The following is a 21,939-nucleotide window of genomic DNA, read 5'->3' as shown; positions in this document are numbered from 1 at the left end:
CAGATAATACACTATACTTTGAGCACATTATAAATATGATAGAGTGGAAATTATGATCTAAGACGGCAGTGGAATGCATTTTATGGTCCCCCTTATTCAGCCCTGCTGATGATAACCGAATGCACAGAGGTTCTATTGCTTCTCCAGCAAAGGCCACCAAAAGAGAATCTGAGCTAGAAGCGAAATGAAAACAAACAGAAAAAGCAAGATCAGGCAACATGGTTATCAAGAATTTTACAAAGCCCTAGAGAAAACATATATTACACCCAAAGAAAGATAATGAAAAAGGTCTTTCTCACCTTTTGAAAGTTCTCCTTCCACAAATCTTCTACGACTATGTATCCTCGTAAACCCCAGTCATATAATTTCTCCCCACTGACCTTGAAACAAAACATAAAAGATCCATTGCTATTCCATACATGACTGGTAAGAATGAGAATATTCCATTTAACTTTTTCCTGTTTCCCAAAGAACTATATTTAAGCATATGATGACCCCAGAAATCTTTGGACATACATATTAAAACCGTGCAACAGAAGCAAATAAAACGAGTAAGAATCCTAGCATAAGAAGAAAACAGAGTTTGGTTGTGCACTTATTGTTTCAAATAATTTACATACAGTACAGGTGTATAAGGACAAAAATGTAGGAGGTCAGCTGCCGGTATGTGAAATTCCTCAAAGTGAGGCACAGAGAGAAGGCTTCTGCCCATCACACCCAGCACATCATGGACAACTAAGTCTTCAAGTTTCTGCAAGGATTTTTGCCTCCTGATCCAAGATCCTTTCTACAACATCCTAAGAGGTAGGCCCCAGGGTCAGAGAATACTTTGGGGCCATGGAGCTCACTACTTAATATGATATCGTAATAGCATTGCATGGTGACAGATGGTAGCTACACTTGTGGTGAGCACTTCATCATGTATAAACTTGTAGAATCACTATGGTGTACATCTGCAACTAATGTAACATTGGGTGGCAACTATACTCAAATAAAAAAAATTTTAATGAAAAAATGCACTGGTCCACCTTTCACTAGCTGAAATCTAAGGATATCAACTGGATATGGTTTTTTTAGTATTGAGTTGTCCTTTTTTAAAAGTTTTTAAATATTTCTTTTCAGAGCGAGCAAGAGCAAGCGTGAGTGAGCAGGGGAGGTGCAGAGAGATGGAGAGAGAGAGAGAGAGAATCTCAAGCAGGCATGTACTGTCAGCGTGGAATTCAATGTGGGGCTCAAGCTCACAAACCGTGAGATCATGACCTGAGCCGAAATCAAGAGTTGGACACTCAAATGACAGAGCCACTCAGGTGCCCCTAGTACTGAGTTTTCTTTTTTTTTTTTTAATGTTCTTATTTATTTTTCAGAGACAGAGACAGAGCGTGAGCAGGGGAGGGGCAGAGAGAAAGGGGGAGACACAGAACCTGGAGCAGGCTCCAGTCTCTGAGCTCTGAGCACAGAGCCCAACATGGGGATCAAGCCCATGAACTGTGAGATCATGACCTGAGCCAAAGTCAGCTGCTTAACTGACTAAGCTATCCAGGCACCCTTAGTATTGAGTTTTCTTTAAAAAATGCTTCTAGTGGGGCACCTGGCTGGCTCAGTCAGTAGACGGTATGACTCTTGATCTCAGGGTTGTGATTTTGAGCCCTATGTTGGGTGTGGAGCCTAATTTAAAAATACGCTTCTAGGAATTTGCATTCATTGGTCCTATACATGACACACGAGGTTGATTACTATTACACATGAAATTTCCACTTCAAATTCCTGAAAACAGTTATTATTCTCTTTCTGTTATAATAATTGATCTATGTATAGCATTTTAGTTTATAAAGTACTTTCACATGAATTATCTCTATTCTAAACAATAACCCTGCAGTAAACAGGCAAAGATTATAAGGAAATATTCAGAGACCAAGTGACTGGTCTAACTAAGGTCACAGTGCTAGTAAATCCAGTGGTTTTACTAGCTAGCTTCCTACAAGTTACAGTCTTCCAGTTCTTCTAACTGTTCTTAAATTATATGATACTCAGACCCATCGAGCATTTACCATGTAAATGGCACTATTTTGGGGGTTTTAAATTTCTGAGAGGAAAACAAGATTTGCCACTTAAAAAGGTTTCTTATAGTAATTGTACCCAAACTCTACTGAACAAAAAAACAATGTGAGCAATTAAGTGGCTGGTCCAAGGTCAGGGTATTCGTACAAAAAATGAAACCGAAAGCAGAATTAAATGACACTAAAACAGTAACAGAATATCTCTTTCAATCATCGGTGTCTCTCTTGTTTTACCGTAGCCAGATATACGTACAATTTACCATTTTAACTGTTAAAAACCATCGTTATCCATTTCCAGAACTTTCTCATCACCTCAAACGGATCACTAATGTTTTATATCTAGTGAAAACAAAGTTAATAGTTTTGTTCTGGCTTACTCTAAGTACAAAAGAAAAGACAAAACTCCTTCCCACTGACTTTAAAAATAAATTAGAATACAACTCATATTTTCATTCCACGATCTTGGTTGTGAATACAAAAGATCTTTTGCAACATATGCTGTGGCACCTAAGATTTTTATCATAAGACCTCTAGTCAGGGGGAAGCCACATAAGCTTCTCAACCAGCAGCCAGGCCCACTCTCCAGACCCTATCCATTTACTGTCAAAACCACAACACAGTGGATGATGTATGCTTATTTTTATGACCCAGGGCAGGCAGACATGATTCACTATTCCTGAGCTGAAGCTGAAGCAGGCAGAGGGACATTAACTGTCTGCCTCCAGGACTGCTATAAACAATGTCAAGTCCATGCTATAAAGATCTTACTGGGGGCGCCTGGGTGGCTCGGTCGGTTGAGCGTCCAACTTTGGCTGAGGTCATGACCTCGCAGTTCATGAGTTCAAGCCCCACACTGGGCTCGCTGCTATCAGCACAGAGCATGCTTTGGATCCTCTGTTCCCCTCTCTCAGTCCCTCCCCCACTTGCAGTCTCTCAAAAATAAATAAAACATTAAAAAAAAAGATCTTACTGGCAACTGCTACCAAAGCCACCAATTTCTCATAGCCAGAGGCACTGGCCTCTCACCTACAACTGTAACACAATCCAGAAAGCCAGACTCAGTCCCGTCATGAGGACTCTGGGAGCTCAATGTCAGATCAGTCTGGCTCAGAGACCCAAGAACCCAACTGTGATGACAGTACTGCTTCTCCTCCTGGGACCAAGTCTCCACATGACAGCAATTGGGTCCCCATCTCCATATACTGTCCGGGACTTGAAAACCTACAGCCAGCCTTGTTCTTTCTAGTTTTCCAAGGGACTCTATGTCTAGACTTCCACTAGGCCCAGACACCACCACCCTGAGGAAGTCCAGTCTACATCAGTGGTTCTCAAACATCCCGGACATTCAAATACCCTGGAGGACTTGCGAAAACACAGGTTGCTGGCCCTAACCCTCAGAGTGTCTGAGACAGTCTGTCAGGGTTGGGGTCGCAGAATGTGTGTTTCTTTTTTTTTTTTTAAGTTTATTTTTGAGAGAGAGAGAGAGAAAGAGAGAACAAGTGGTGAAGGTGCAGCGAGAGGAGACTGAGGATCTGAAGCAGGTACCACACTGATAGCAGAGAGCCCAATGCGGAGCTTGAACTCACAAACCACGAGATCATGACCTGAGCCAAAGCTGGAAGCTTAACTGACTAAGCCACCCAGGCGCCCCGGGAATGGGTGTTTCTAACAAGACAGGTGATCCTGATGCTGCTGGTCTAGGAATCATAGTGAACGACTAGCTGTTATAGACTGAGCTGTGTCCCTAAAAATTCACGCTGAAGTCCTAACCCACAGTGTGACTCTATCTGGAGACAGGGCCTGTAATTAAGGTTAAATGAGGTAGTAAGAGTAGGGCTCTAATGCAATATGAACGGTGTCATTATAAGACAGGGACGAGACACCAGGGATGTCCATGCACAGCGAACTGGTGGCCATCTGCAAGCCAAGGAGAGAGGATCTAGGAGAAACCAATCCTACCAACACCTTGATCTTGGATGTGCAGCCTCCAGAACAGTGAGAAAATAAATTTCTGTTGTTTAAGCCCCCCAGTCTCTGGCATTTTGTTACGGAACCTTGAGGAGACTAAAACATAGCTTTACCCATCTTGCCTCCCACTCTGTTCTTCTACTTGACAAGATGCCACCAAGCTGAGGCCTGAAGGGAAAGAAAGAAGCAGCCAACTGAGAGCCCCGGGAAGGACATTCCCAGCAGAGGGGACTGCACTGCTTGAAGCCCCCAGCAAGGCAAGGGAGGCAGCACCAGGACCAGGGCCAGTGTGCAGGGGGCCAGGGCACAGGCCTATGCCTGCAACTCCAAGGAGGAAAGGCTGTGACCAGACACATCCGAATGGAGAATGACCCATAACTATCAGCTTTGGAGTCGGAGTCTTTAGACTTCCGTTAAGTATGAGAAGAAAAGTCATCCTAATTTTCTTTGACTCATATTCAAATGAGTGTTTATTCTCTGAACACTGACATGAGTGGAAAGAGGGCCAGAACTGAGGCACATAGCGGAGAAAAACATTTAAATTGGTGGTACCTCCTCTATGTGCGCAAACAAATTTTAGGCTGGTGCTATAAAAGCTGCAAAATAAGAAAATTAAGCAGTAAAGCCAAACATACTTAAGCAAGAATAAGGGACACCCCAGCTTACTGGGTCTAACTTACCTGGACAAATACGATGGCTTGTTGTGGATAATAAAGAGAGGCAGCTAATCCGATGAACCCGGGTGGATACACCAGCTTCTTTATTTTTGAACCTATTAAACAAAAAGTTGTAGATACCACTGGATGATTCATTATCCTTACCATCACAATTTGCCCTGGACACCTAACACTGAATATGACTTCTTTTCTTTGGTCCTACACGAACAGAGAAAAGTGCTCCAAAATGTCATACATACCAGAAAGAACCACCACATTTTCACAGCTCTATTGAGACATAATTCACACAGCTCACCCATTTAAACTGTATATTCAGTGCCTTCTGATATATTCACAGAGGTGTGCAGCCGATCAGTACAATCAATTCTAGAATATTTTCATCACCCCAAAAAGAAACCCGATATCAATTAACAGTCACCCTCCGTATTCCCCCATTACCCCCACCCCTAGAGAACTACTAATGTACTTTCTGTCTCTAGATGTTTGCCTACTCTGGACATTTCACATAAATGCAGTTATAATATGTGGTCCTCTGTGACTGGCTTCTTTCATCTGTACAATGTTTTCAAGAGAACCACCACTTCCAAGAGAGCAGAAACAAAGACTGATCTGAAAAGCAGCACAGAGCACTTTGGTTTCTAAGGTTTATGTTCTTTCATAGTAAACTGGCTTCCTATTAAGTACCGAATACAAGCACTGCCCTCCTCTTCTTTCTGATGCTCCGTGAAAATAACAGTAAAAGAATAAAATACAGATAATAAACCCACAATGAAGAGGGAATGTGTGGAGACGCCACTGGGGGATAAGACATGTCATCTAATTTTCTGGAAATGGTGAGCGGAAGAGGACACACAGCTGTGAAGTCCTGAGGAGGGGCTGCAGTGAAGGGAGCACAGTGTCCCTGGCAGCCCAGAGACAGCAGGTCCTGTGAAGGATGGAGAAGTCAGCCAAGGATCAAGATGGGGGGTGGGGGCGGCGAGACGGGAGGATTTCAGACCAACACAAGTCCAAGTCTCGTGCACAGCCAAGGTACCTCTCTCCTTCCTCCATGCCATCTTAGTGCAAAACTGCCCGTGGCCAGTATAGCCAGGCAAAATTTCACAAAGATGGAAAAGTCTAAAGGAACGCCATGAGTTTTCTGCCGAGAACCAAGATGGCTGGTGTGTGTGCACGTGAATGTTTGAGCCCAAGAGGAGAGCCCTCTTCGCGTGGGCCCTGGGTGTAGGCACCCTCCACAGAGAGGCAGTTCCGTTTCGGCTCACCCTGAGGTGGAACTTGCTGGCCAGCAAGCCTCATCTATGCACAAAATGTTCTTAGTAACATTTCAGTCACCTTGCTCTTAAACATGACTGTACAACCAAGGATTACTAGTCATTTGAGGAAAGCCTGAAACATAAAAGAGGAGATCAAGACAAGCAAGAAGGGGCAAAAAATGACCTGGTAGGAAACAAAAGAACTTAAAAACAAAAACAAAGCCTGTTATTAAGTATCACTGAATGAATTTAATAAATTCAAGAAGCTACTCCATTAAAAGAAAAGAGTTCTATGAAAAAGGAACATTCAGAGAACAAGAAAGAGCTACTTGGAAATGATGAAAGTAAAAAAATCAAAAGGAATAAAATAAAATAATAAGATAATAAAAGAGATATTTAGGGACGTTTAAACAGCTCCACTGCTAATTAATACGAGTTCAGGAAGGAAAAAGAATAAGAATGAAGAGAAAGTAATTTTCAGACTTGCAAGGATTTGGAAAGTTTCCCTCCAATAAGGGCTTTTTTTTAAAGCGACTTGACCATGTAGTTCAACAACATGGCAAAGAAAACCAAAGAGAAGATGACATGGAACCCAAAAAAAGGGGGGTCGAACCCAAGAAAGCATGGAGCCATGTCCCGACCAGAGCCGTGTTGAGCCTCAGTCCAGACTGCGAGAGAATGTATGAGAGAGGACGCCAACTACCTCCACTTTGACCTCAGTATGCACCCTTTTTTTTTTTTTTTTTTTTTTAAGATTCTGTTTTTAAGTAATGTCTACACCCACCTTGGGGCCTGAACTACGATCCTCAAACTAAGAGTCACATGCTCCACCATCTGAGCCAGCCAGGTGCCCCTCGGTCTGCACTTTCTAATTGATTAAATTCCTCTTTCCTGCTTATCTTTTAATTCAGGCAAAAGACCCTGTGAGCAAAGCATCCCCTGATGGGAACAGAAACTACCCCCTCAAGCAATATGGGTCACTCTGAGCCAGCAAGACCTCACGTGACTGACCCCAAGACACTGACTTGACCCTCACTGACTACCTGCACTCATCCACTGACCCTTGCCCCACATTTCCCTTACATAAACCCAGAAGCATTTTCAGCACTTTGGAGATGGTCTCTGAGACACTGGTCTGCTACCTTCCCGGTGTCGGCATCATGTAAATAAATTCCTTTGTTTCACCACCGCTCATGTCTCTGCGTTTGGATTTTGTCAGTGGCGAGTGACTGAGTGTGGTGTGTTTAGGACCCCCGAAGACAGGGGTATGCGGAGAGCCCTGGGAAAAGGGGAAGGGGCAGAATAGAGAGCAGCATGCAGAACCGGGAGAAGCCTGAGAATGAGGTTAAGAAAACTGGAGAGTGGAGAGTGAAACCGGAGAATCCTCTAGAAGTGAACTTGGACCTAGGAAGCCTCTGCTGACAGGCACAGGGTTTTTGACATGGGACACGGCTAGATGCTAGCACATTGTACGTTACTGACACTTATACAGTAAGAACAATAAGTGGTGTTTATTGGTTTGAAACTTTAAACAGACATGTCTCCATAGATGGAACTAGGGTCATAGGAGTCAAAACAAATGTTATCTAGACTCAACGTTTCTCTCCCTGTCCCTACTGCTTGGATTGAAAGGCTATAATTACTCTAGAAGAAAAAAGGCTGTTATATCCCTGGGGTCCTGCCTGTATGCTCGAAGCTTTAAGTGCTCGAGCAGCTCACACAAATGAGGACCAGGAAGCAAATCCGACACCAGCCATTTTTCAGCCATCTAGGGAAAACTGGCACGCAGCGGTTCTGGAACCTCCAGCTCCTAATGGTTCGTACAATGAACTGGGGCCCCAGAAACGCAGGAAGGCAGCAGGATCCCCAGCCTCTGCCCTCGTCTCCGTGCCCCCAGCTCCCAAGAATCCAGTGGTGTGGGCTGTAACTACCAGCACTGCCGGGGAAAAGCACTGGCTGCCAAGGCTGAGGGTGCGAGGAGGGACCATCAGAAGGCAACGACAATGGGCAACGACCACCTGCCACCCGTTGAGTGACCAGGCTGAGTCCACTTCCTCTGAATGATCAACCACTCACCTCTCTTCCCAGAGAGGTGCCTCTTGTCGCCACCAGTCACGGTCATCCTCATCAACTGAGGAGGACTACCTTAGCAGTTACACTCAAGAAACACTATCATATGATCGAGCAATCCCTCTTCTGGGTATACACCTAAAGGAAATGAAATCAGGAGCTCAAAGAGATATCCGTGCCCCCTTGTTCACTGCAGCATTAGTCACAACAGCCAAGATGTGGAAACAACCTATGTGTCAATGGATGAGTAGGCAAAGAAATTGTGGAATCCACATGAACGAAATATTATTCAGCTTTAAAAAAAGAGGCCCTATCATTTGTAACAACATGGATGAACCTGGACAACATTATACTATATGAAATAAGCCAAAAAGAGAAAGAACAAAAACTGCATAATTTCACTGATACATGGAATCTTAAAAAGCCAAATGCAGGCACACCTGGGTGGCTCAGTTGGTTGAGCATCCGACATCAGCTCAGATCATGATCTCACAGTTTGTGAGCCTGACCCCACATGAGGCTTGCCACTGTCAGCAAAGAGCCTGCTTCAGATCTTCTGTTCCCCCCTCTCTCTCTCTGTCCTTCTCCAGCTCACAGTCTCACTCTCAAAAATAAAAAACATTGGGGCGCCTGGGCGGCTCGGTCAATTAAGCCTCCAACTTCAGCCCAGGTCATGATGTCACAGTTCGTGGGTTCGAGCCCCTTGTCGGGCTCTGTGCTGATAGCTAGCTCAGAGCCTGGAGCCTGTTTTGGATTCTATCTCTCCCTCTCTCTCTGACCCTTTGCTGCTCACCCTGTCTCTCTCTCTCTCAGAAATAAATAAAACATTAAAAATTTTTTAAAATAAAAAACATTAAAAAAAATTTTAAGTCAAATATATCAAAGCAGACAGAAGGGCGGTTACCAGGAACAGAAAGGTGGAGGAAATGGGGAGATGTTGGTTGCAGGGTACAAAGTTGCAGTCACGTAGAATGAATAAGTCTAAAGAGTAATTAATGTGCGGCATAATGACTATAGTTAATAATATTGAACCTTGGAAATTTACTAAGAGAGATTACAGGTGCTTTTATCTCTAGAAAAGGTAAGTAGCCTGACTGGAGTAATCATTTTGCTATGTATTTGTCTATCAAAACATCACGTTGTACACCTTGAACATTTGAACACTGAATTTTTATTAAAAAATTAAAAAATTTCAAAGTTAGACCAAAAAAGAAAAGAAAAGGAAAGAAAAGAAACCCCAACCAGGAGAAATCTTCTGAGCCCCCTCTTCTGCTGCCAGTACAGGGGACCACCTACCTGAGGGGCCTCCTAACTACCAGCCACCCAGTAACCATACCTACCAGCCCACTCATATTACTGAGTGACCACCTGATGTTCACGTCAGGCCCTTCTACCCCAGCACCATTGCTGAGTATGTGTGTGGGAATGTATACGGGCACGTGTACTTTTTTGAGAAAGAATTAGGGTGTTACATTATTTTAAACCTACTGAGCCCTCCCAGGAGAAGGAAAAGGAGAGAAGAACAAGTGAAGCAGCAAGCGAAAACAAAGGCATATAACCCGCAGCAGTGGGTGTCCTAATGCTGCTGTTGTGTCCAGGAGAGCACGATCTCCAGGTCTCCCTGGATGGTCACCCCCGTGGGTATGTGGCGGGGGGGGTATACACCAGGGAGCACAGCAACACGTCCAGTGGAGGAGGCTTTCTATAGGGCCATGCTCTAACCATGGGGGGTGGGGGGGTGAGGAGGGCTAATATCACTTGATTCCACATTCCTGAATCTCTAACAGTAGCCAAGATTCCAGCACCCTGGCCTTGGGATCTTCATAAATTCCAAACACTGTCTAAATAAGACAGGAATGCTTGTTTGGACAGCTTTACAGAAAGGAGGGGAAAGAAGTTTGGGGACGAAATGTTGGTTCAACTCTTTCTCAAGTCGATTAGTAAAAATGAACTCTAACTTTGGGAGGAAGGCACGGAAACTGCAAGAGGAGCTCATTCCACAGGCTGAGGGAGTGGTACCAGTGCCGCCTGACTCCAGATTCTAACATAACAGCCAAGGCATGTACAGAAAAGCTTTTTAAATGGCTCTTTTTGTTTTTTTAAGTGAGCTTCACACCCAGTGCAGAGCCCAATGTGGGGAGTGAACTCAGGACCCTGAGATTAAGACCTGAGCTGAGATCAAGAGTTGGACACTTAACCAACCGAGCCATGGAGGTGTCTCCAGAAAAGCTTTTTAAAATAGGAGGAATGGGTACCAAAGCAGTCACTGTAGTCAGTCTTTTATGAGGGTCTGATCACAGGGTTCATAAACTCTCTATTTTAGGAAATTCTGTAAAGTCTGAAATTTATAGTCAGTGAAACTTCAATAGTTTATAACACATTCATCTCATTACAGTGAAGTACTTTATCATCCTTTATTTCTTATAAATATTTTGAAACCCAGCAGTATGATGTAGTGATATATTTCAGTTGACATTTGTTAGCTTTTAAGTGTTTTAAAAGCTTTAATATCATCACTGATGACTGAAGCTATGATACATCAAGAAATTAACAAAGTCACTGTTCTATTTATACCATGATTAATACCCTCATCCAATAGTGAAACAAACAGAAACAGTTTCTCAGGTGTGACAGACTTTGTTTAACAAAAATTCACTCTTTGTGTAGCAAAGAGAAACAGTAATTTGATCAAGAAAACGTGCCTATGAAGGATAACTATATTCCTTTTTTAACTAAGAGTATATAATTTCTTCCATTCCATATTCTTATAATTTCCATATATGCTTAAAATCAAATATACTGGAGAAAAGAATCCTATCAATTATATATATATACATATATATATATTTTTTTAAGAAGGCCATATTTCAGGAACCAACTCATTCTGACAAGTGGCACATAAAAAGAAAGAACGAAATACCTCTTATCTCTCCCTTATCCCTTATGAGCTGTTTAAAAAAAACCCCATAAAATTGCACATACCTCTAGCCAAAAGAAGTCCAAGAATGCCAGCAAAACCAATAACACCAAGTCTTGGAAAAAATCCAGGAGGTGCATTTTGGAGATATTCATAGCCGTCTACAATAGAATCAGACCAGAAAACAGTTCCATAAATTGCCCATTAAAAAACAAAACACAAAAATCTTACATATAACTAGTATATATAGTATCTCAAAATCATGTGTTCTTTGCTTTATGCTAATATGCTTTTTTCCAACACAATTCTTTTTATGTGATATATAAACGTGATTTGCTATTCACATGGCAAGTACTCAATTTGGATACACTTCTGGTCTGATGACCTATTGACAATAAAGCAATGTTAGATGACCTTCATATCCCAGATGCAACAGATTTGAATCAACTATTCACAAGGGGAGAAATACCAATACAGAGGTTCCATGCTGTCCAAACACAGAAACAGAATAGATCTGGACGCATCGGTCGCTCTTGAAGCTGTGCTTCAAGTTCTCTGAAAGTCAGGGATGGCTCAGGAACTAATGGGTCCTTTGTCATGTGAATTCATTATCTGAACTCAAATACAGAACATATTTGGACAATGCAGGAAACTTGTAGTGCAAGAATATGTGGGAAATAATCAATGGTGAGAGATGAAATGAACACAAATAAATGCAACATGTGAGCCTATCTGTCATGCCTCAACATGCCTTATGGCTTCATTTTAATGATGCTTCCTCTCCTGTCCACTGAGCTGGTCCCACCAAATAAGAGCCATCTGCATTCCTAACCTCCTAAGAAAAGCCCTTCCTGTTAGACTCATCAGCCCACGCCTCTCTCTCCCCTCTGGTGTCCCAGATGGCTGTACCATCATCACTTGGTTCATAATCCGACAGCACCTTGTGTTTAATTATTCAGGGGTGTGTTTTATGTCTCCTCAAGGAGAACATATGCCCTTGAATGATGGATCGCTTAGACTTCTATGTTATTTTCCTTCAGTGCTAATAGTGGATGTTCATCCAACAGATGTTTCCTAAAAGCACTGCTAGGTGTTGTTGGATACTGATTCAATTAACAAATGGGTTTCAGAGAAGTTGTAACTTAAAAAGGCTTCACATCTCCTTCTCAACCCCATCTATAGCATTCCCTATCTGCTTCCAGTTTCTGGCACATGAAACACTGAGTCACTCATCCAAGCCTTGATTACGCTGTGCCCTCTGTGCAGAATGCTACCCAAGTTCCACCCGAACATCATGGTGTGGCTGATTCTATTCTGAGATTCATCTCACAAGTCCTTCCCTAGTCTCTTTCCCCTGCCCCTTCAACAGTACTCTGTGACTGTGTCTGTATTTGTGCTAGTGTTGAACGATTTATAATATGCATCTCAGTGGTGGTGACCACTGTTTTAATTGGCTGTGATCTTCAATGCCTGCTGTGATGGTGACTTAACAAATGTACAGGGAACTGAACTAACCAGAACACTCAGTAATTTTCTCCCCCGGAAAAGAGCAGATACATGCCAGTTTTCCATTTCCTAGGCTGTTTGGGAAATGCAGTGACCATTTTAAATACTACTCTACAGCTTGTGCTGTTTGCATGGATTCCTGTCTGGCCTTTTACTTATTTTGCCTTTAATCTAGTTTTCACTTTCCATCTTTTTGTCTGAGTCATCTGAAGCAATGTTCTACTTCCTTTTTTTTTTTTTTTTGGCCTACCAGCACAGTGTTTTCAATTTGAGATGTACACACAGAGCGGTTGATAAGAGGGCACCCAGAAGGCCGTGGTGAGATGAGCTGCAGTGAGTAAATCACAAAGAAATGGGAGAGGAGATAAGCTAAGAGACTGTAAAGAAGCCACAGCCCAGCTTCTGGTAACACGTCTTGGCTGTGACTCCCAGGAAATGGACAGATCACCTTGGCAGACGACAACACAACTCATAATGGGATGTTTCTTCTGAAGGGTTTTCGCAGTAACCGGTCCAAGAGAAGGAATATGAGACTTATACTGCCAATGACACCTACTGCTAGGAGTCACTGGGAAGTGACAGCTAACAATGGAAAGACCTCCTGAGTCACACATATACTGATAAGAGAGCAGGAGTTCTTTAGTTTATTCAGATTAAAAATGAAGATAAGAAAAGTACCCAACTGTCAGGGTTATGGGGATTATACATCAATTAATATTTTGAAGCACTTAGACTAGTTCCTGGCATATAATAAAAACTAGGTGTTTATAAAATTAATAAAATTAAGATGTCACTCAGACATGATATTACTCATGGTTGTCAGCAATCACGTAGCAGCCCATCAACACCCTCTGATGATCTTCACAAGGAAATAAACCGTATTCATGTTTGTTTTATTCAGTCATGGAAACAAACACTTATAAAAACATAAGTTTTTCTTTGCTGAGATGCCCAGGAAGGGGAATGAAATAGAATCAATGTCTATTAATTTACCGGTTTCTGATGGACACGAGTCAGAATATAGACTGTGAAGCGAGTTTATGAGTGTATAGCATAAGCAAATGTGAAAAACAATCAAGGACAATAAAAACTCAAGGAAAAATATAAAAACAGTACTCATGCAATAAGGCCTTCCCCAGCCACACCAGTTCGGTTCCTTCTTGCCTCTAAACTTCTGGAACATGTACTAACAGCCATACACATGAGCTATCCTGATTCTGAAAACCTACTGATGAGTCAGAGTGGGTTAGTGTGAGTTAGGGACTGTGCACTAGGAAACAGATGTAAAGAGAAAATAAAATCCAGTGTATCTGAACTTGGTAGCCCAAAAATCCTTGAAGAGATCTTGAAGAGACTTTCCAAATGTTTAGGGAAACTTGTTCTCCGAAATCTGATGAAAACAATAGATCTTCTTTCTAGAAAAATCTACATAGCTCTAATATTCTGCATACAACATTAAGGAATTCCCAGATCTCTTGGAGCCAATCCACGGAATCCCAGTTAAAAAGTCCAATGCTAATGAAGAAAATGATTATGCCTAATTAAATATCAACTTACCTAACCCCCATTGAACCAAGCTCTGCATCTTGGGTTTAGATTGTGAGTACATTTCCTAAAGAGGTGAAAAGAAAATGTATGAGAAGGATATACTGATTAAAAAGTAACAACAAATATAATCATCTTTACTGAATAAATTCTCATGTTAATAACACCTTTTTTTACAAGAAACCCTTTCTTTTTTTAAAAAAAAAAAAGTTTATTTATTTTGAGAGAGAAAGAGAGAGTGAGCACAAGTAGGGGAGGAACAGAGAGAGAGGGTGAGAGAGAGAATCCCAAGCATACTCTGCACTGTCAGCACAGAGCCTGATGTGGGGCTTGAACCTGCAAACTGCAAGATCGTGATCTGGGCTGAAATCAAGAGTCAGTCTTATCTGACTGAGCCACCCTGGCGCTTCAGTAACACTTTTTGAACATAGGGAAATAGTGTCTGTCTGGGTATTTTTCTGTTCTTTTTTTCTTGTGTAATTTCCCCTTCACCACAAATTACTCAGGAGAAAATGTGTTATTGCCACAGGAAGGAGATTTCCTGTAGAGTGATTTAAACAAACCCAGCCTTTTTATTCTTCTATTACACTCAGAGAGAATGGGCAAAAATCAACCCTCTTGGTAATTAAAGCAGCAATTTTTCCCTGTGGGATTAAAGTTGTCCTTCATATTTCCTGATAAGCCATGATTTTAGAGTCTGTATCTGAAAACTGACCATCAGAAGCAGGAATGCCCATTTTGAATGGGACAAAGGAGTCTATATCCAAGTTTTGAGAGACACTTACCCCAATCCTGAAGCAAATGAAGTATTAACATTTTCTTAACAACAACAACAACAACAACAAAATGGCTTTGTACGTGAACATCATATATCCTAAAGAAAACAAGGACTTAGCTAGAAGATACCTCACCTTCAAGAAGTCTACAATAAAGATAGGAAAAGAGACACAGGGGTAGCAGAAGGTATCAGAACCAGCTGTCACCTGGAAAAGGTTGTGTTTTATTTACTTTGGCCCAAGTCAGAACAAGGTAGCCTAACACTATGAATGTCCTTAAAGAGTAAGTGATGCACCGCTGAATTCTACTCCTGAAACCAATATTGCACTGCATGTTCACTAACTGGAATTTAAATAAAAATCTGAAGAAAAATAAATAAAATATACTTACAGATTATTAGGAAATAACAAAAAACAATAAATACTGAATTTAGAGGAGGATATAAAGAACATTAAATAATCAATACTGCTTCATTAAAATCCATTATTGGTATTTTATGCCCATAAGAGAAAAGAAAAGCTACAGATAAATATCCAGAGGGATGACCTATTTCTTTTGCTCGAATAATCTTGTCACCATAAAGGAAAATTAAATTAGCTCTTAAATAAAGGGGCTAGAAATTGTTGGCCTGAAAAAGGAGTCAGGAATTAGAAATATTTCTATTGAAAAAGGTTTCATTCTGTAGGAAAATAAAGCCACTGTAATCACAAAACAGCCTTTTTATTTAGAAGTCATACAAACATGTTGATGACTATTCTATCATTCAGAGAGGTATTTTGCTGCACTGAGCATCATGCACACATGAAAAAGTAAAAAACAAAAAGCAATCTTGGGTTGAAAGGTTAAGAGACAAAGTACTTTTATACCCCCCCCCCAAAAAAAACATGAAGAGTAGTCATGCCTACACGATACAAAAATATTTGCACAAATTTGCGGACCTTATCTTAACCAGCAGATGGCTTAAAAATCTTCTAGAACAAGAGAATAAAGTCTAAGCTCTTTATAACACGTTATGTAAAAGTCTTTAGATATTCATAACTCAATAATACGGTTATGATACTTAAGTATACTGGCTTAATTTATATTGGTGATACAGGCTATGCTTACTATTTTCTTCTAAATTGGTGAAAAGAAGTTCAGCACTAGCACAGAGTGGAATTAAAAATTTTTAAACAAGTTCTGGATGAAATCCAGTTTGTAAATCTCAAACAAAGTAAACCTAGACCATGTCACATACATCTACAGACTTTTTACTAATCTGTTATCAATTTTTGAAATCCAGATCCCATATGACAAATACTTTATGTGTGAAAGCCCACACAAGCGTTCTGTAGATTGTAAACTTCCGTTTCAGATGTTAAAAACTGCGAAAGTGCCTCCGTGAACATAGTAACAAGGGCCTGATCTAAAACCTGAGCAGTTACGGAAGCCAATCTATATATGTAGCTCTTTGGTGGCTGGGGCAAACAGTTCAGTACTCAAATATGTAACCCCACACATTTTTGGTTATCCATACTCCGATTATAGTATTCAAAATGTTCTGTAGCCATTCCTGTTAAAATGGTACTGATTTGTAGAATCTCTGGGGGGAGAAAAACTTTCCAATTCGGATATAAATGTTGACACTATATCCTTTTCCTTCTACTAGGGTTCTGGCTCCAAATCCCCCTGAGAGATGGCACTGGTGAATGCTGTAAGTCAGGCATCCTAAGTGAGAGTCCTCCATCGCGCCTTTTTCTTAAAACACACAGACAATATAGACTTTTCACTACTGACTCTAAACAGAAATATGTCACTCCACTTTCAGAACAGCTGTACCTGACACCAACTTGTGTATGGCTCGCAGTAATGTCGGATATGTGAGATGCTTTCTTCAAGTTGGGTCCTTGGCTCCTCCACGTATTTAGATGGACTCTCGGGAACAGAGTAGAGTGAAAGCTGCACATATTAAAAAACAAACCAAGTAGAAACAAAAAGGTATAGACAGCCATGAGATAAGGTAAGCAATCAGCAAATTGGTAAGCATTATATTCCTTTTTTTTTTTTAATTTTCTTAAGTTTTTTTTTTTTTTTTTTTTTGAGAAAGAAAGAGAAAAAGAATGAGCACAAGCACAGTAGAGACAGAGAGGGAGGAAGAGAGAATCTCATGCAGGCTCTTCACTGTCAGCACAGAGCCCAGTGTGGGGCTTGAACCCACAAACTATGAGATCATGACCTGAGCTGAAATCAGGAGTCAGACACTTAACCAACTGAGCCACCCAGGCGCCCTGGTAAGCATGATATTTCTAATAATTCACAGACCGCAGTGACTCTAAGGGTTACGTGCACCCTGAACCTTACTTCAGGGGGTCTTTGCACTTATGAGTAAGGACAAGGCCAAGAAGACAGGACTATGAGGTATCCCTACCCTCCTCCCATTCTAGCGGTTAGCAGACAAAGCAACCCCCTTCATCCATTTCATGTACCAGAATTTGGGATTTCACCTTTTAGTTGGAAAAATGATTCTATTACTCTAACATGGGGGGGGGCTTAAAACTTGAGTTCAGGGCCACCTGGGTGGCTTAGTCGGTTAAGCGTCCGACTTTCGCTTAGGTCATGATCTCGCGGTTCGTGGGTTCGAGCCCCGCGTCGGGCTCTGTGCTGACTGCCAGCTCAGAGCCTGGAGCCTATTTTGGAGTCTGTGTCTCCCTTTCTCTCTGACCCTCCCCTGCTCAAGCTGTCTCTCTCTCTCTCTCTTTTAGAAATAAAAAAAAATAAAAAATAAAAAATAAAAAAATAAATAAAACTTGAGTTCAAAGGATCAGTCTGGTGCTAATCCAAGCAGGACAGTAAGTTTCTTCTCCACCCAGAAAAGAAACTGCACAGTCACTAATGGCTGCCTTCTTCACCCTCAAACAATGCCAATGTCGCCCATGTCCCAAGGTCTGAGAAGAGTGTAAAGGGCAAAAGATAAACTAATTAGCTTTAGGTAAAAACCATTCAAGTAATGTGGCACGTGACTAGAGGTACACCTTATGTACCTCTACACTAAGTCAGCAGAAACCAAATACCCAAAATAATCAGCAGGAAATAAAGACAGAAAAGAATGTAAAAAAACGGAGAGATTTCTTGTTTTGTTTATTTCATATTTATTAAGCACTTACTTATGAGCCTCCAATCTCACCAAGAAGAAGAATGAACCCAGGTCTTTAGTTTCTTAGAAAGGGAGCAATGCAAACGTTCCCTTGGCTTGCAAAGCAGTCTAGGATGAGGCAGATCACTGAGAGCTGAGCCATGCTTACCATCTACTGGGACATACCAGACTCCCCACAAAAACATTTAGGAAATATTCTTTACTTTTGCCCTTAGCTAAGTATCATTAATTAAAGTTTGTTTTTTGAAAAAGCCATACTTTAGTAGCTTCCCATGAAAAAAAGCTATAAGGAAATATATTTCCTCCTTTTAAGTGTCCTCTGAACTGTCATATCTCCTGACAGACCATTTGTCTACTTTTGTATACTTCCATAGTAACTAAAGCAGATGCTCAAAATCTATCACGGCATCCATGGCGTGTTACCTCATTAACCTTCATGGAAGTTTTGTGAGGTGTATCCTTTTTAGGTGATGCATAGACTTTGAAGGTGAGCAGACTCAGGCTGGCCGGCCCCACGGACCTCTGAATCACCTGAAACACAGAAGCAGTCTTAAGCCTTCTATCAATGCAACAAACTGAACATGCAAAACATGAGCATTCTTGTAACCTCAGCGATGTCTTCTTTTTTTTTTTCTGGAACCTCAGCAACTTCTGTCCCTGGAAGGCTTATTGCGCTTTAGGAGAAATAGACGTATTCCTAAAGGTTTATGGAAGTCAGAAACTAAAAATGTATACTCACAGACTTCAAATTTCAGGTGACCTTACTTTAAGTTCCAAGACAATAGTTCCTAAGTTTTTCTACTTAGCCTGTCGGGTAAAATAAAAGATACACAGCCTGTCGAGTAAGATACACACACACACACACACACACACACACACACACACACACACATGCACTTATAAAAATAACAGAGAAATGCTATGGAATGAATTTAAAATTATAAAATAGTCTCTCTCTATTTCTCTGACACACACATGTCCCCCACCAACAACAATGGAAGAGGTTTCTAGATTTTTTTTATTTTAGAGAGGGAGAGAGAGCTCAAGCTGGGGGAGAGGGGCAGAGGGAGAAGGAGACAGAATTCCAAGCAGGTTCCACATTCTGCACAGAGCCGGACATGCGGCTCGATCCCATGACCCTGGGGTCACGACCTGAACCAAAATGAAGAGCAGGAGCTCAACTGACTGAGCTACCCAGGCATCCCAACAATGGAAGAGGTTTCTAAGGATCTTACCTAGCGATTCACTGAACACAGCAAAGATTATTTCTGGAATTCTAATAATTAAATGTTCACAAGCGTTCCCTTTCCATTCCCATTAGATTCTCCCCTGATCTCAGTACCCTAATGCAGTATCTTTTTGTGCCTTGCTCTCCCTCACTGGGCCGCTCATACCCAGGGCTTCAATACGAAGCCAGGGACTCCTAGATCTGCAGCCCCAGCCCGGAGCTCCCTCCCGAGCTCCCAACTCACTTATCTGATTACTCTTAGACATTTCTACTTCTTCACAAGCAGGTCCAAAGTGGACACATCAAGATCTTGTCTGTACCTCCAACTCCACACTTGGCCTGACAGGTGGGTAGGTGCTGTGGAATCAAGTCAGAAGGCTTTTCCCCCTCAATAATAACCCCGTACATTTACACAGCACTTGACTATCTAGCATCTGTACCCCAGACTTGCCCCCATCTTCTTCTACCTCCTCTCAGGCATGGTGTCACCATCTAACCAGACAACCCTATTGGAAACTGTGAGGTCATCTTCACCACCACCAGCCCATCCTATTGGTCATTAAGTCCTGTTAATTCTGACTATGAAATGATCTCAATTCACTCTCCACTTTATCCCCTCCGCTACAATCTTCCCTTGGGCTCTCATTTTTTTCTTGGATGGTGTTAGCTGCATTGTAACTGCTCACCTGGCTCTCCGATGACTCAAACCACCACAATGCAAAAGAATGATCTTTCTAAACTACAAACTGATTATCTTCTACTCTTATTTGAGATCCTTTGTTATTTATTATCTAGGACTCTGATGGGGCCAAACCAGGCCCATTATGATCAGACTCAAACGACCTTCTCTGACCCCATCTCTCTGCACTCTGCCTTCCCCCTCAGCATACGAACTCCGCAGCATACGAAGCCGTTGCCCAGCTCCCTGGGTTTAAACGAGCTGGTTGCTCTGCTTGGAACGTCTCATATTTGCTTTGTTTTTCTGTGCAACTGCCTAATAGCAGGGAGATACACTGCTTTTTTCTTTTCTTTCCTTATGTACCCATTTATTTATGTCTATCAAGTTCTCCCTACTAGACTGGAAACCCTTTCAATGCGGTGCCATGTCTTGCTGTCTCCCTACTGCCCATGACTGTGCCTAGGACAGAAGAAATGCTCAGTAACTGGCTACTGCCTCTATGAATAGATGGAAGAGAGGTGGGAAAATGAGTAGTTGACTTATTCTAACTACACAGGCATGATTCAGCCACACAGAAATCCTAATGCTGAGATTTGCAGCACCTGCAATGTGAAAGACTAGGCTATTCCATAATATTCACAAAACACATAACGCTAAATAAAACATAACAAAAATGTCTATTGAAATGTATGCCTGGAGTTATACACAAAAAGGGAAAGTCTCACTTTTCAGAAGCAAATAAAGAGCTAGACACTATTTAAAAGAGCAATTATGGGGTGACTGAGCAGCTCAATTAGCTAAGCACCCTACTCTTGATTTCAGCTCAGGTAGTGATCCCAGAGTGGTGGGATCGAGCCCTGCGTCAGGCTTCACGCTTAGCGTGAAGCCTGCTTAAGATTCGTTCTCTTTCCCTCTGCCCCCTCCCCTGCTCGCACTCTCTAAAATGAAATTTAAAAATTTTTTTAAAAAGAATGGTTATGACTTTAACTGTTTTAAAAAATAGTTAATATACCCTGAGGTAGTTAAGTTTTCACCTTGAAAGGACTTAATTTCAAGGCAATACTGCCACACATTTCTTTTGCTTCCAGGGGAAAAGTCAGTGTGGTTGCTCCCGGCACCCTTGGAGAAGGCCTGTGAGGCTGCTGGTATCGGGAGGTGCCAACTCAGTGCTCTCTGCCCCCTGGGTCTGTCCAGGACCTACTGACAACACTGCTCTGAACTGGGGACTTTCCACTGAGCCAGCGAGCCCCACCCTGGACTTTGATTCCCTTCCTTATCGGCAAGAGCTGGTGCCTCGCCCTTTCCCCCTGCCCATCCGGCACTGGGGCCTCCAAGCCCAGTATGGGGCTTCATACTGTCCTCTACCTTCATCCTTGTTCGATATAATTCCTCATGTGGACCTTTTTAATTCTAAATTCTGCCTTTTAGTCCTTAATCCTACCTACTTCTCACATATTTCACTTTTCACCTCATGGCCTTCTGTTGTTTTAATTCAGGTCTCCACCTTTAAGTTCTTAGTGATTATGATCACTCCCTTTCACCTTTTCAATCTCTGCGCGTTTACTTTTTAAATTTAACATTTGATTAGACTCTCGCTTACTCTGACTTTCTTTCTTTTTCCCTCTCATCTGCTTTTCCACTTTTTAATGTTAAGCAAAGACTGGCCCTTTATTGCTCAAGTTGTTTTCTTCCTCTTCTCCCATCAGTCTTCCGCCCCCTCCAAAGCCATCCTCATCCCCATCCCACGGCAAGAACTGAGGACACAAGGGCAGAGCACCCAAGAAAGGCCTCTCCAGCAGCTGCTCTTTCAGCTTCCCGAAGGCTCTCAACAAATAAAACAAAGAAAAAAAAAACTCACCCCAGGAAACTTGGGAGAGCTACAGATTAACACTCCCTAGGGCCACAATTCTCTTAGCAGAGAGCACATGATTTACTTTAGGGTTTCTCAATCTCAGCATTATTAACACTGGGGGCTGGATCATTCTTTGATGTGAGAACTGTCCTGGGCACTAGAGGCTTCTCAACATCCCTGGCCTCTACCTACTGGATACCAATAGCACCCCTCCCAGTTGTGACTCAAAAATGTCACCAGACACTGCCAAGGCTCCTGGGGGGAATCCCACCTAACC

The 21,939-nt window shown here is 42.0% G+C and overlaps 1 protein-coding gene across 1 annotated transcript in view; it reads right to left on the bottom strand.

Moving 5' to 3' along the window:
- Positions 1–21,939, bottom strand: part of APOO (apolipoprotein O) — a 58,488-nt gene that overhangs the window by 16,682 nt on the left and 19,867 nt on the right. Inside the window, exons 2-7 of the mRNA XM_039222650.1 lie at positions 18,327–18,434; positions 16,589–16,708; positions 14,006–14,060; positions 11,008–11,103; positions 4,706–4,797; positions 300–380 (exon numbers count right to left, since the gene is read on the bottom strand). Coding sequence (XP_039078581.1) covers positions 300–380; positions 4,706–4,797; positions 11,008–11,103; positions 14,006–14,060; positions 16,589–16,708; positions 18,327–18,434 — 552 coding nt within the window. The remainder of the gene's footprint in view (positions 1–299; positions 381–4,705; positions 4,798–11,007; positions 11,104–14,005; positions 14,061–16,588; positions 16,709–18,326; positions 18,435–21,939) is intronic.

Source organism: Hyaena hyaena, unplaced genomic scaffold (assembly GCF_003009895.1).
Source record: "Hyaena hyaena isolate Hyena2069 unplaced genomic scaffold, ASM300989v1 scaffold_1171, whole genome shotgun sequence".
Taxonomy (NCBI): domain Eukaryota; kingdom Metazoa; phylum Chordata; class Mammalia; order Carnivora; family Hyaenidae; genus Hyaena; species Hyaena hyaena.
Note: the sequence above shows the minus strand (reverse complement) of the source record. Positions and strands in the feature narration are given on the sequence as shown.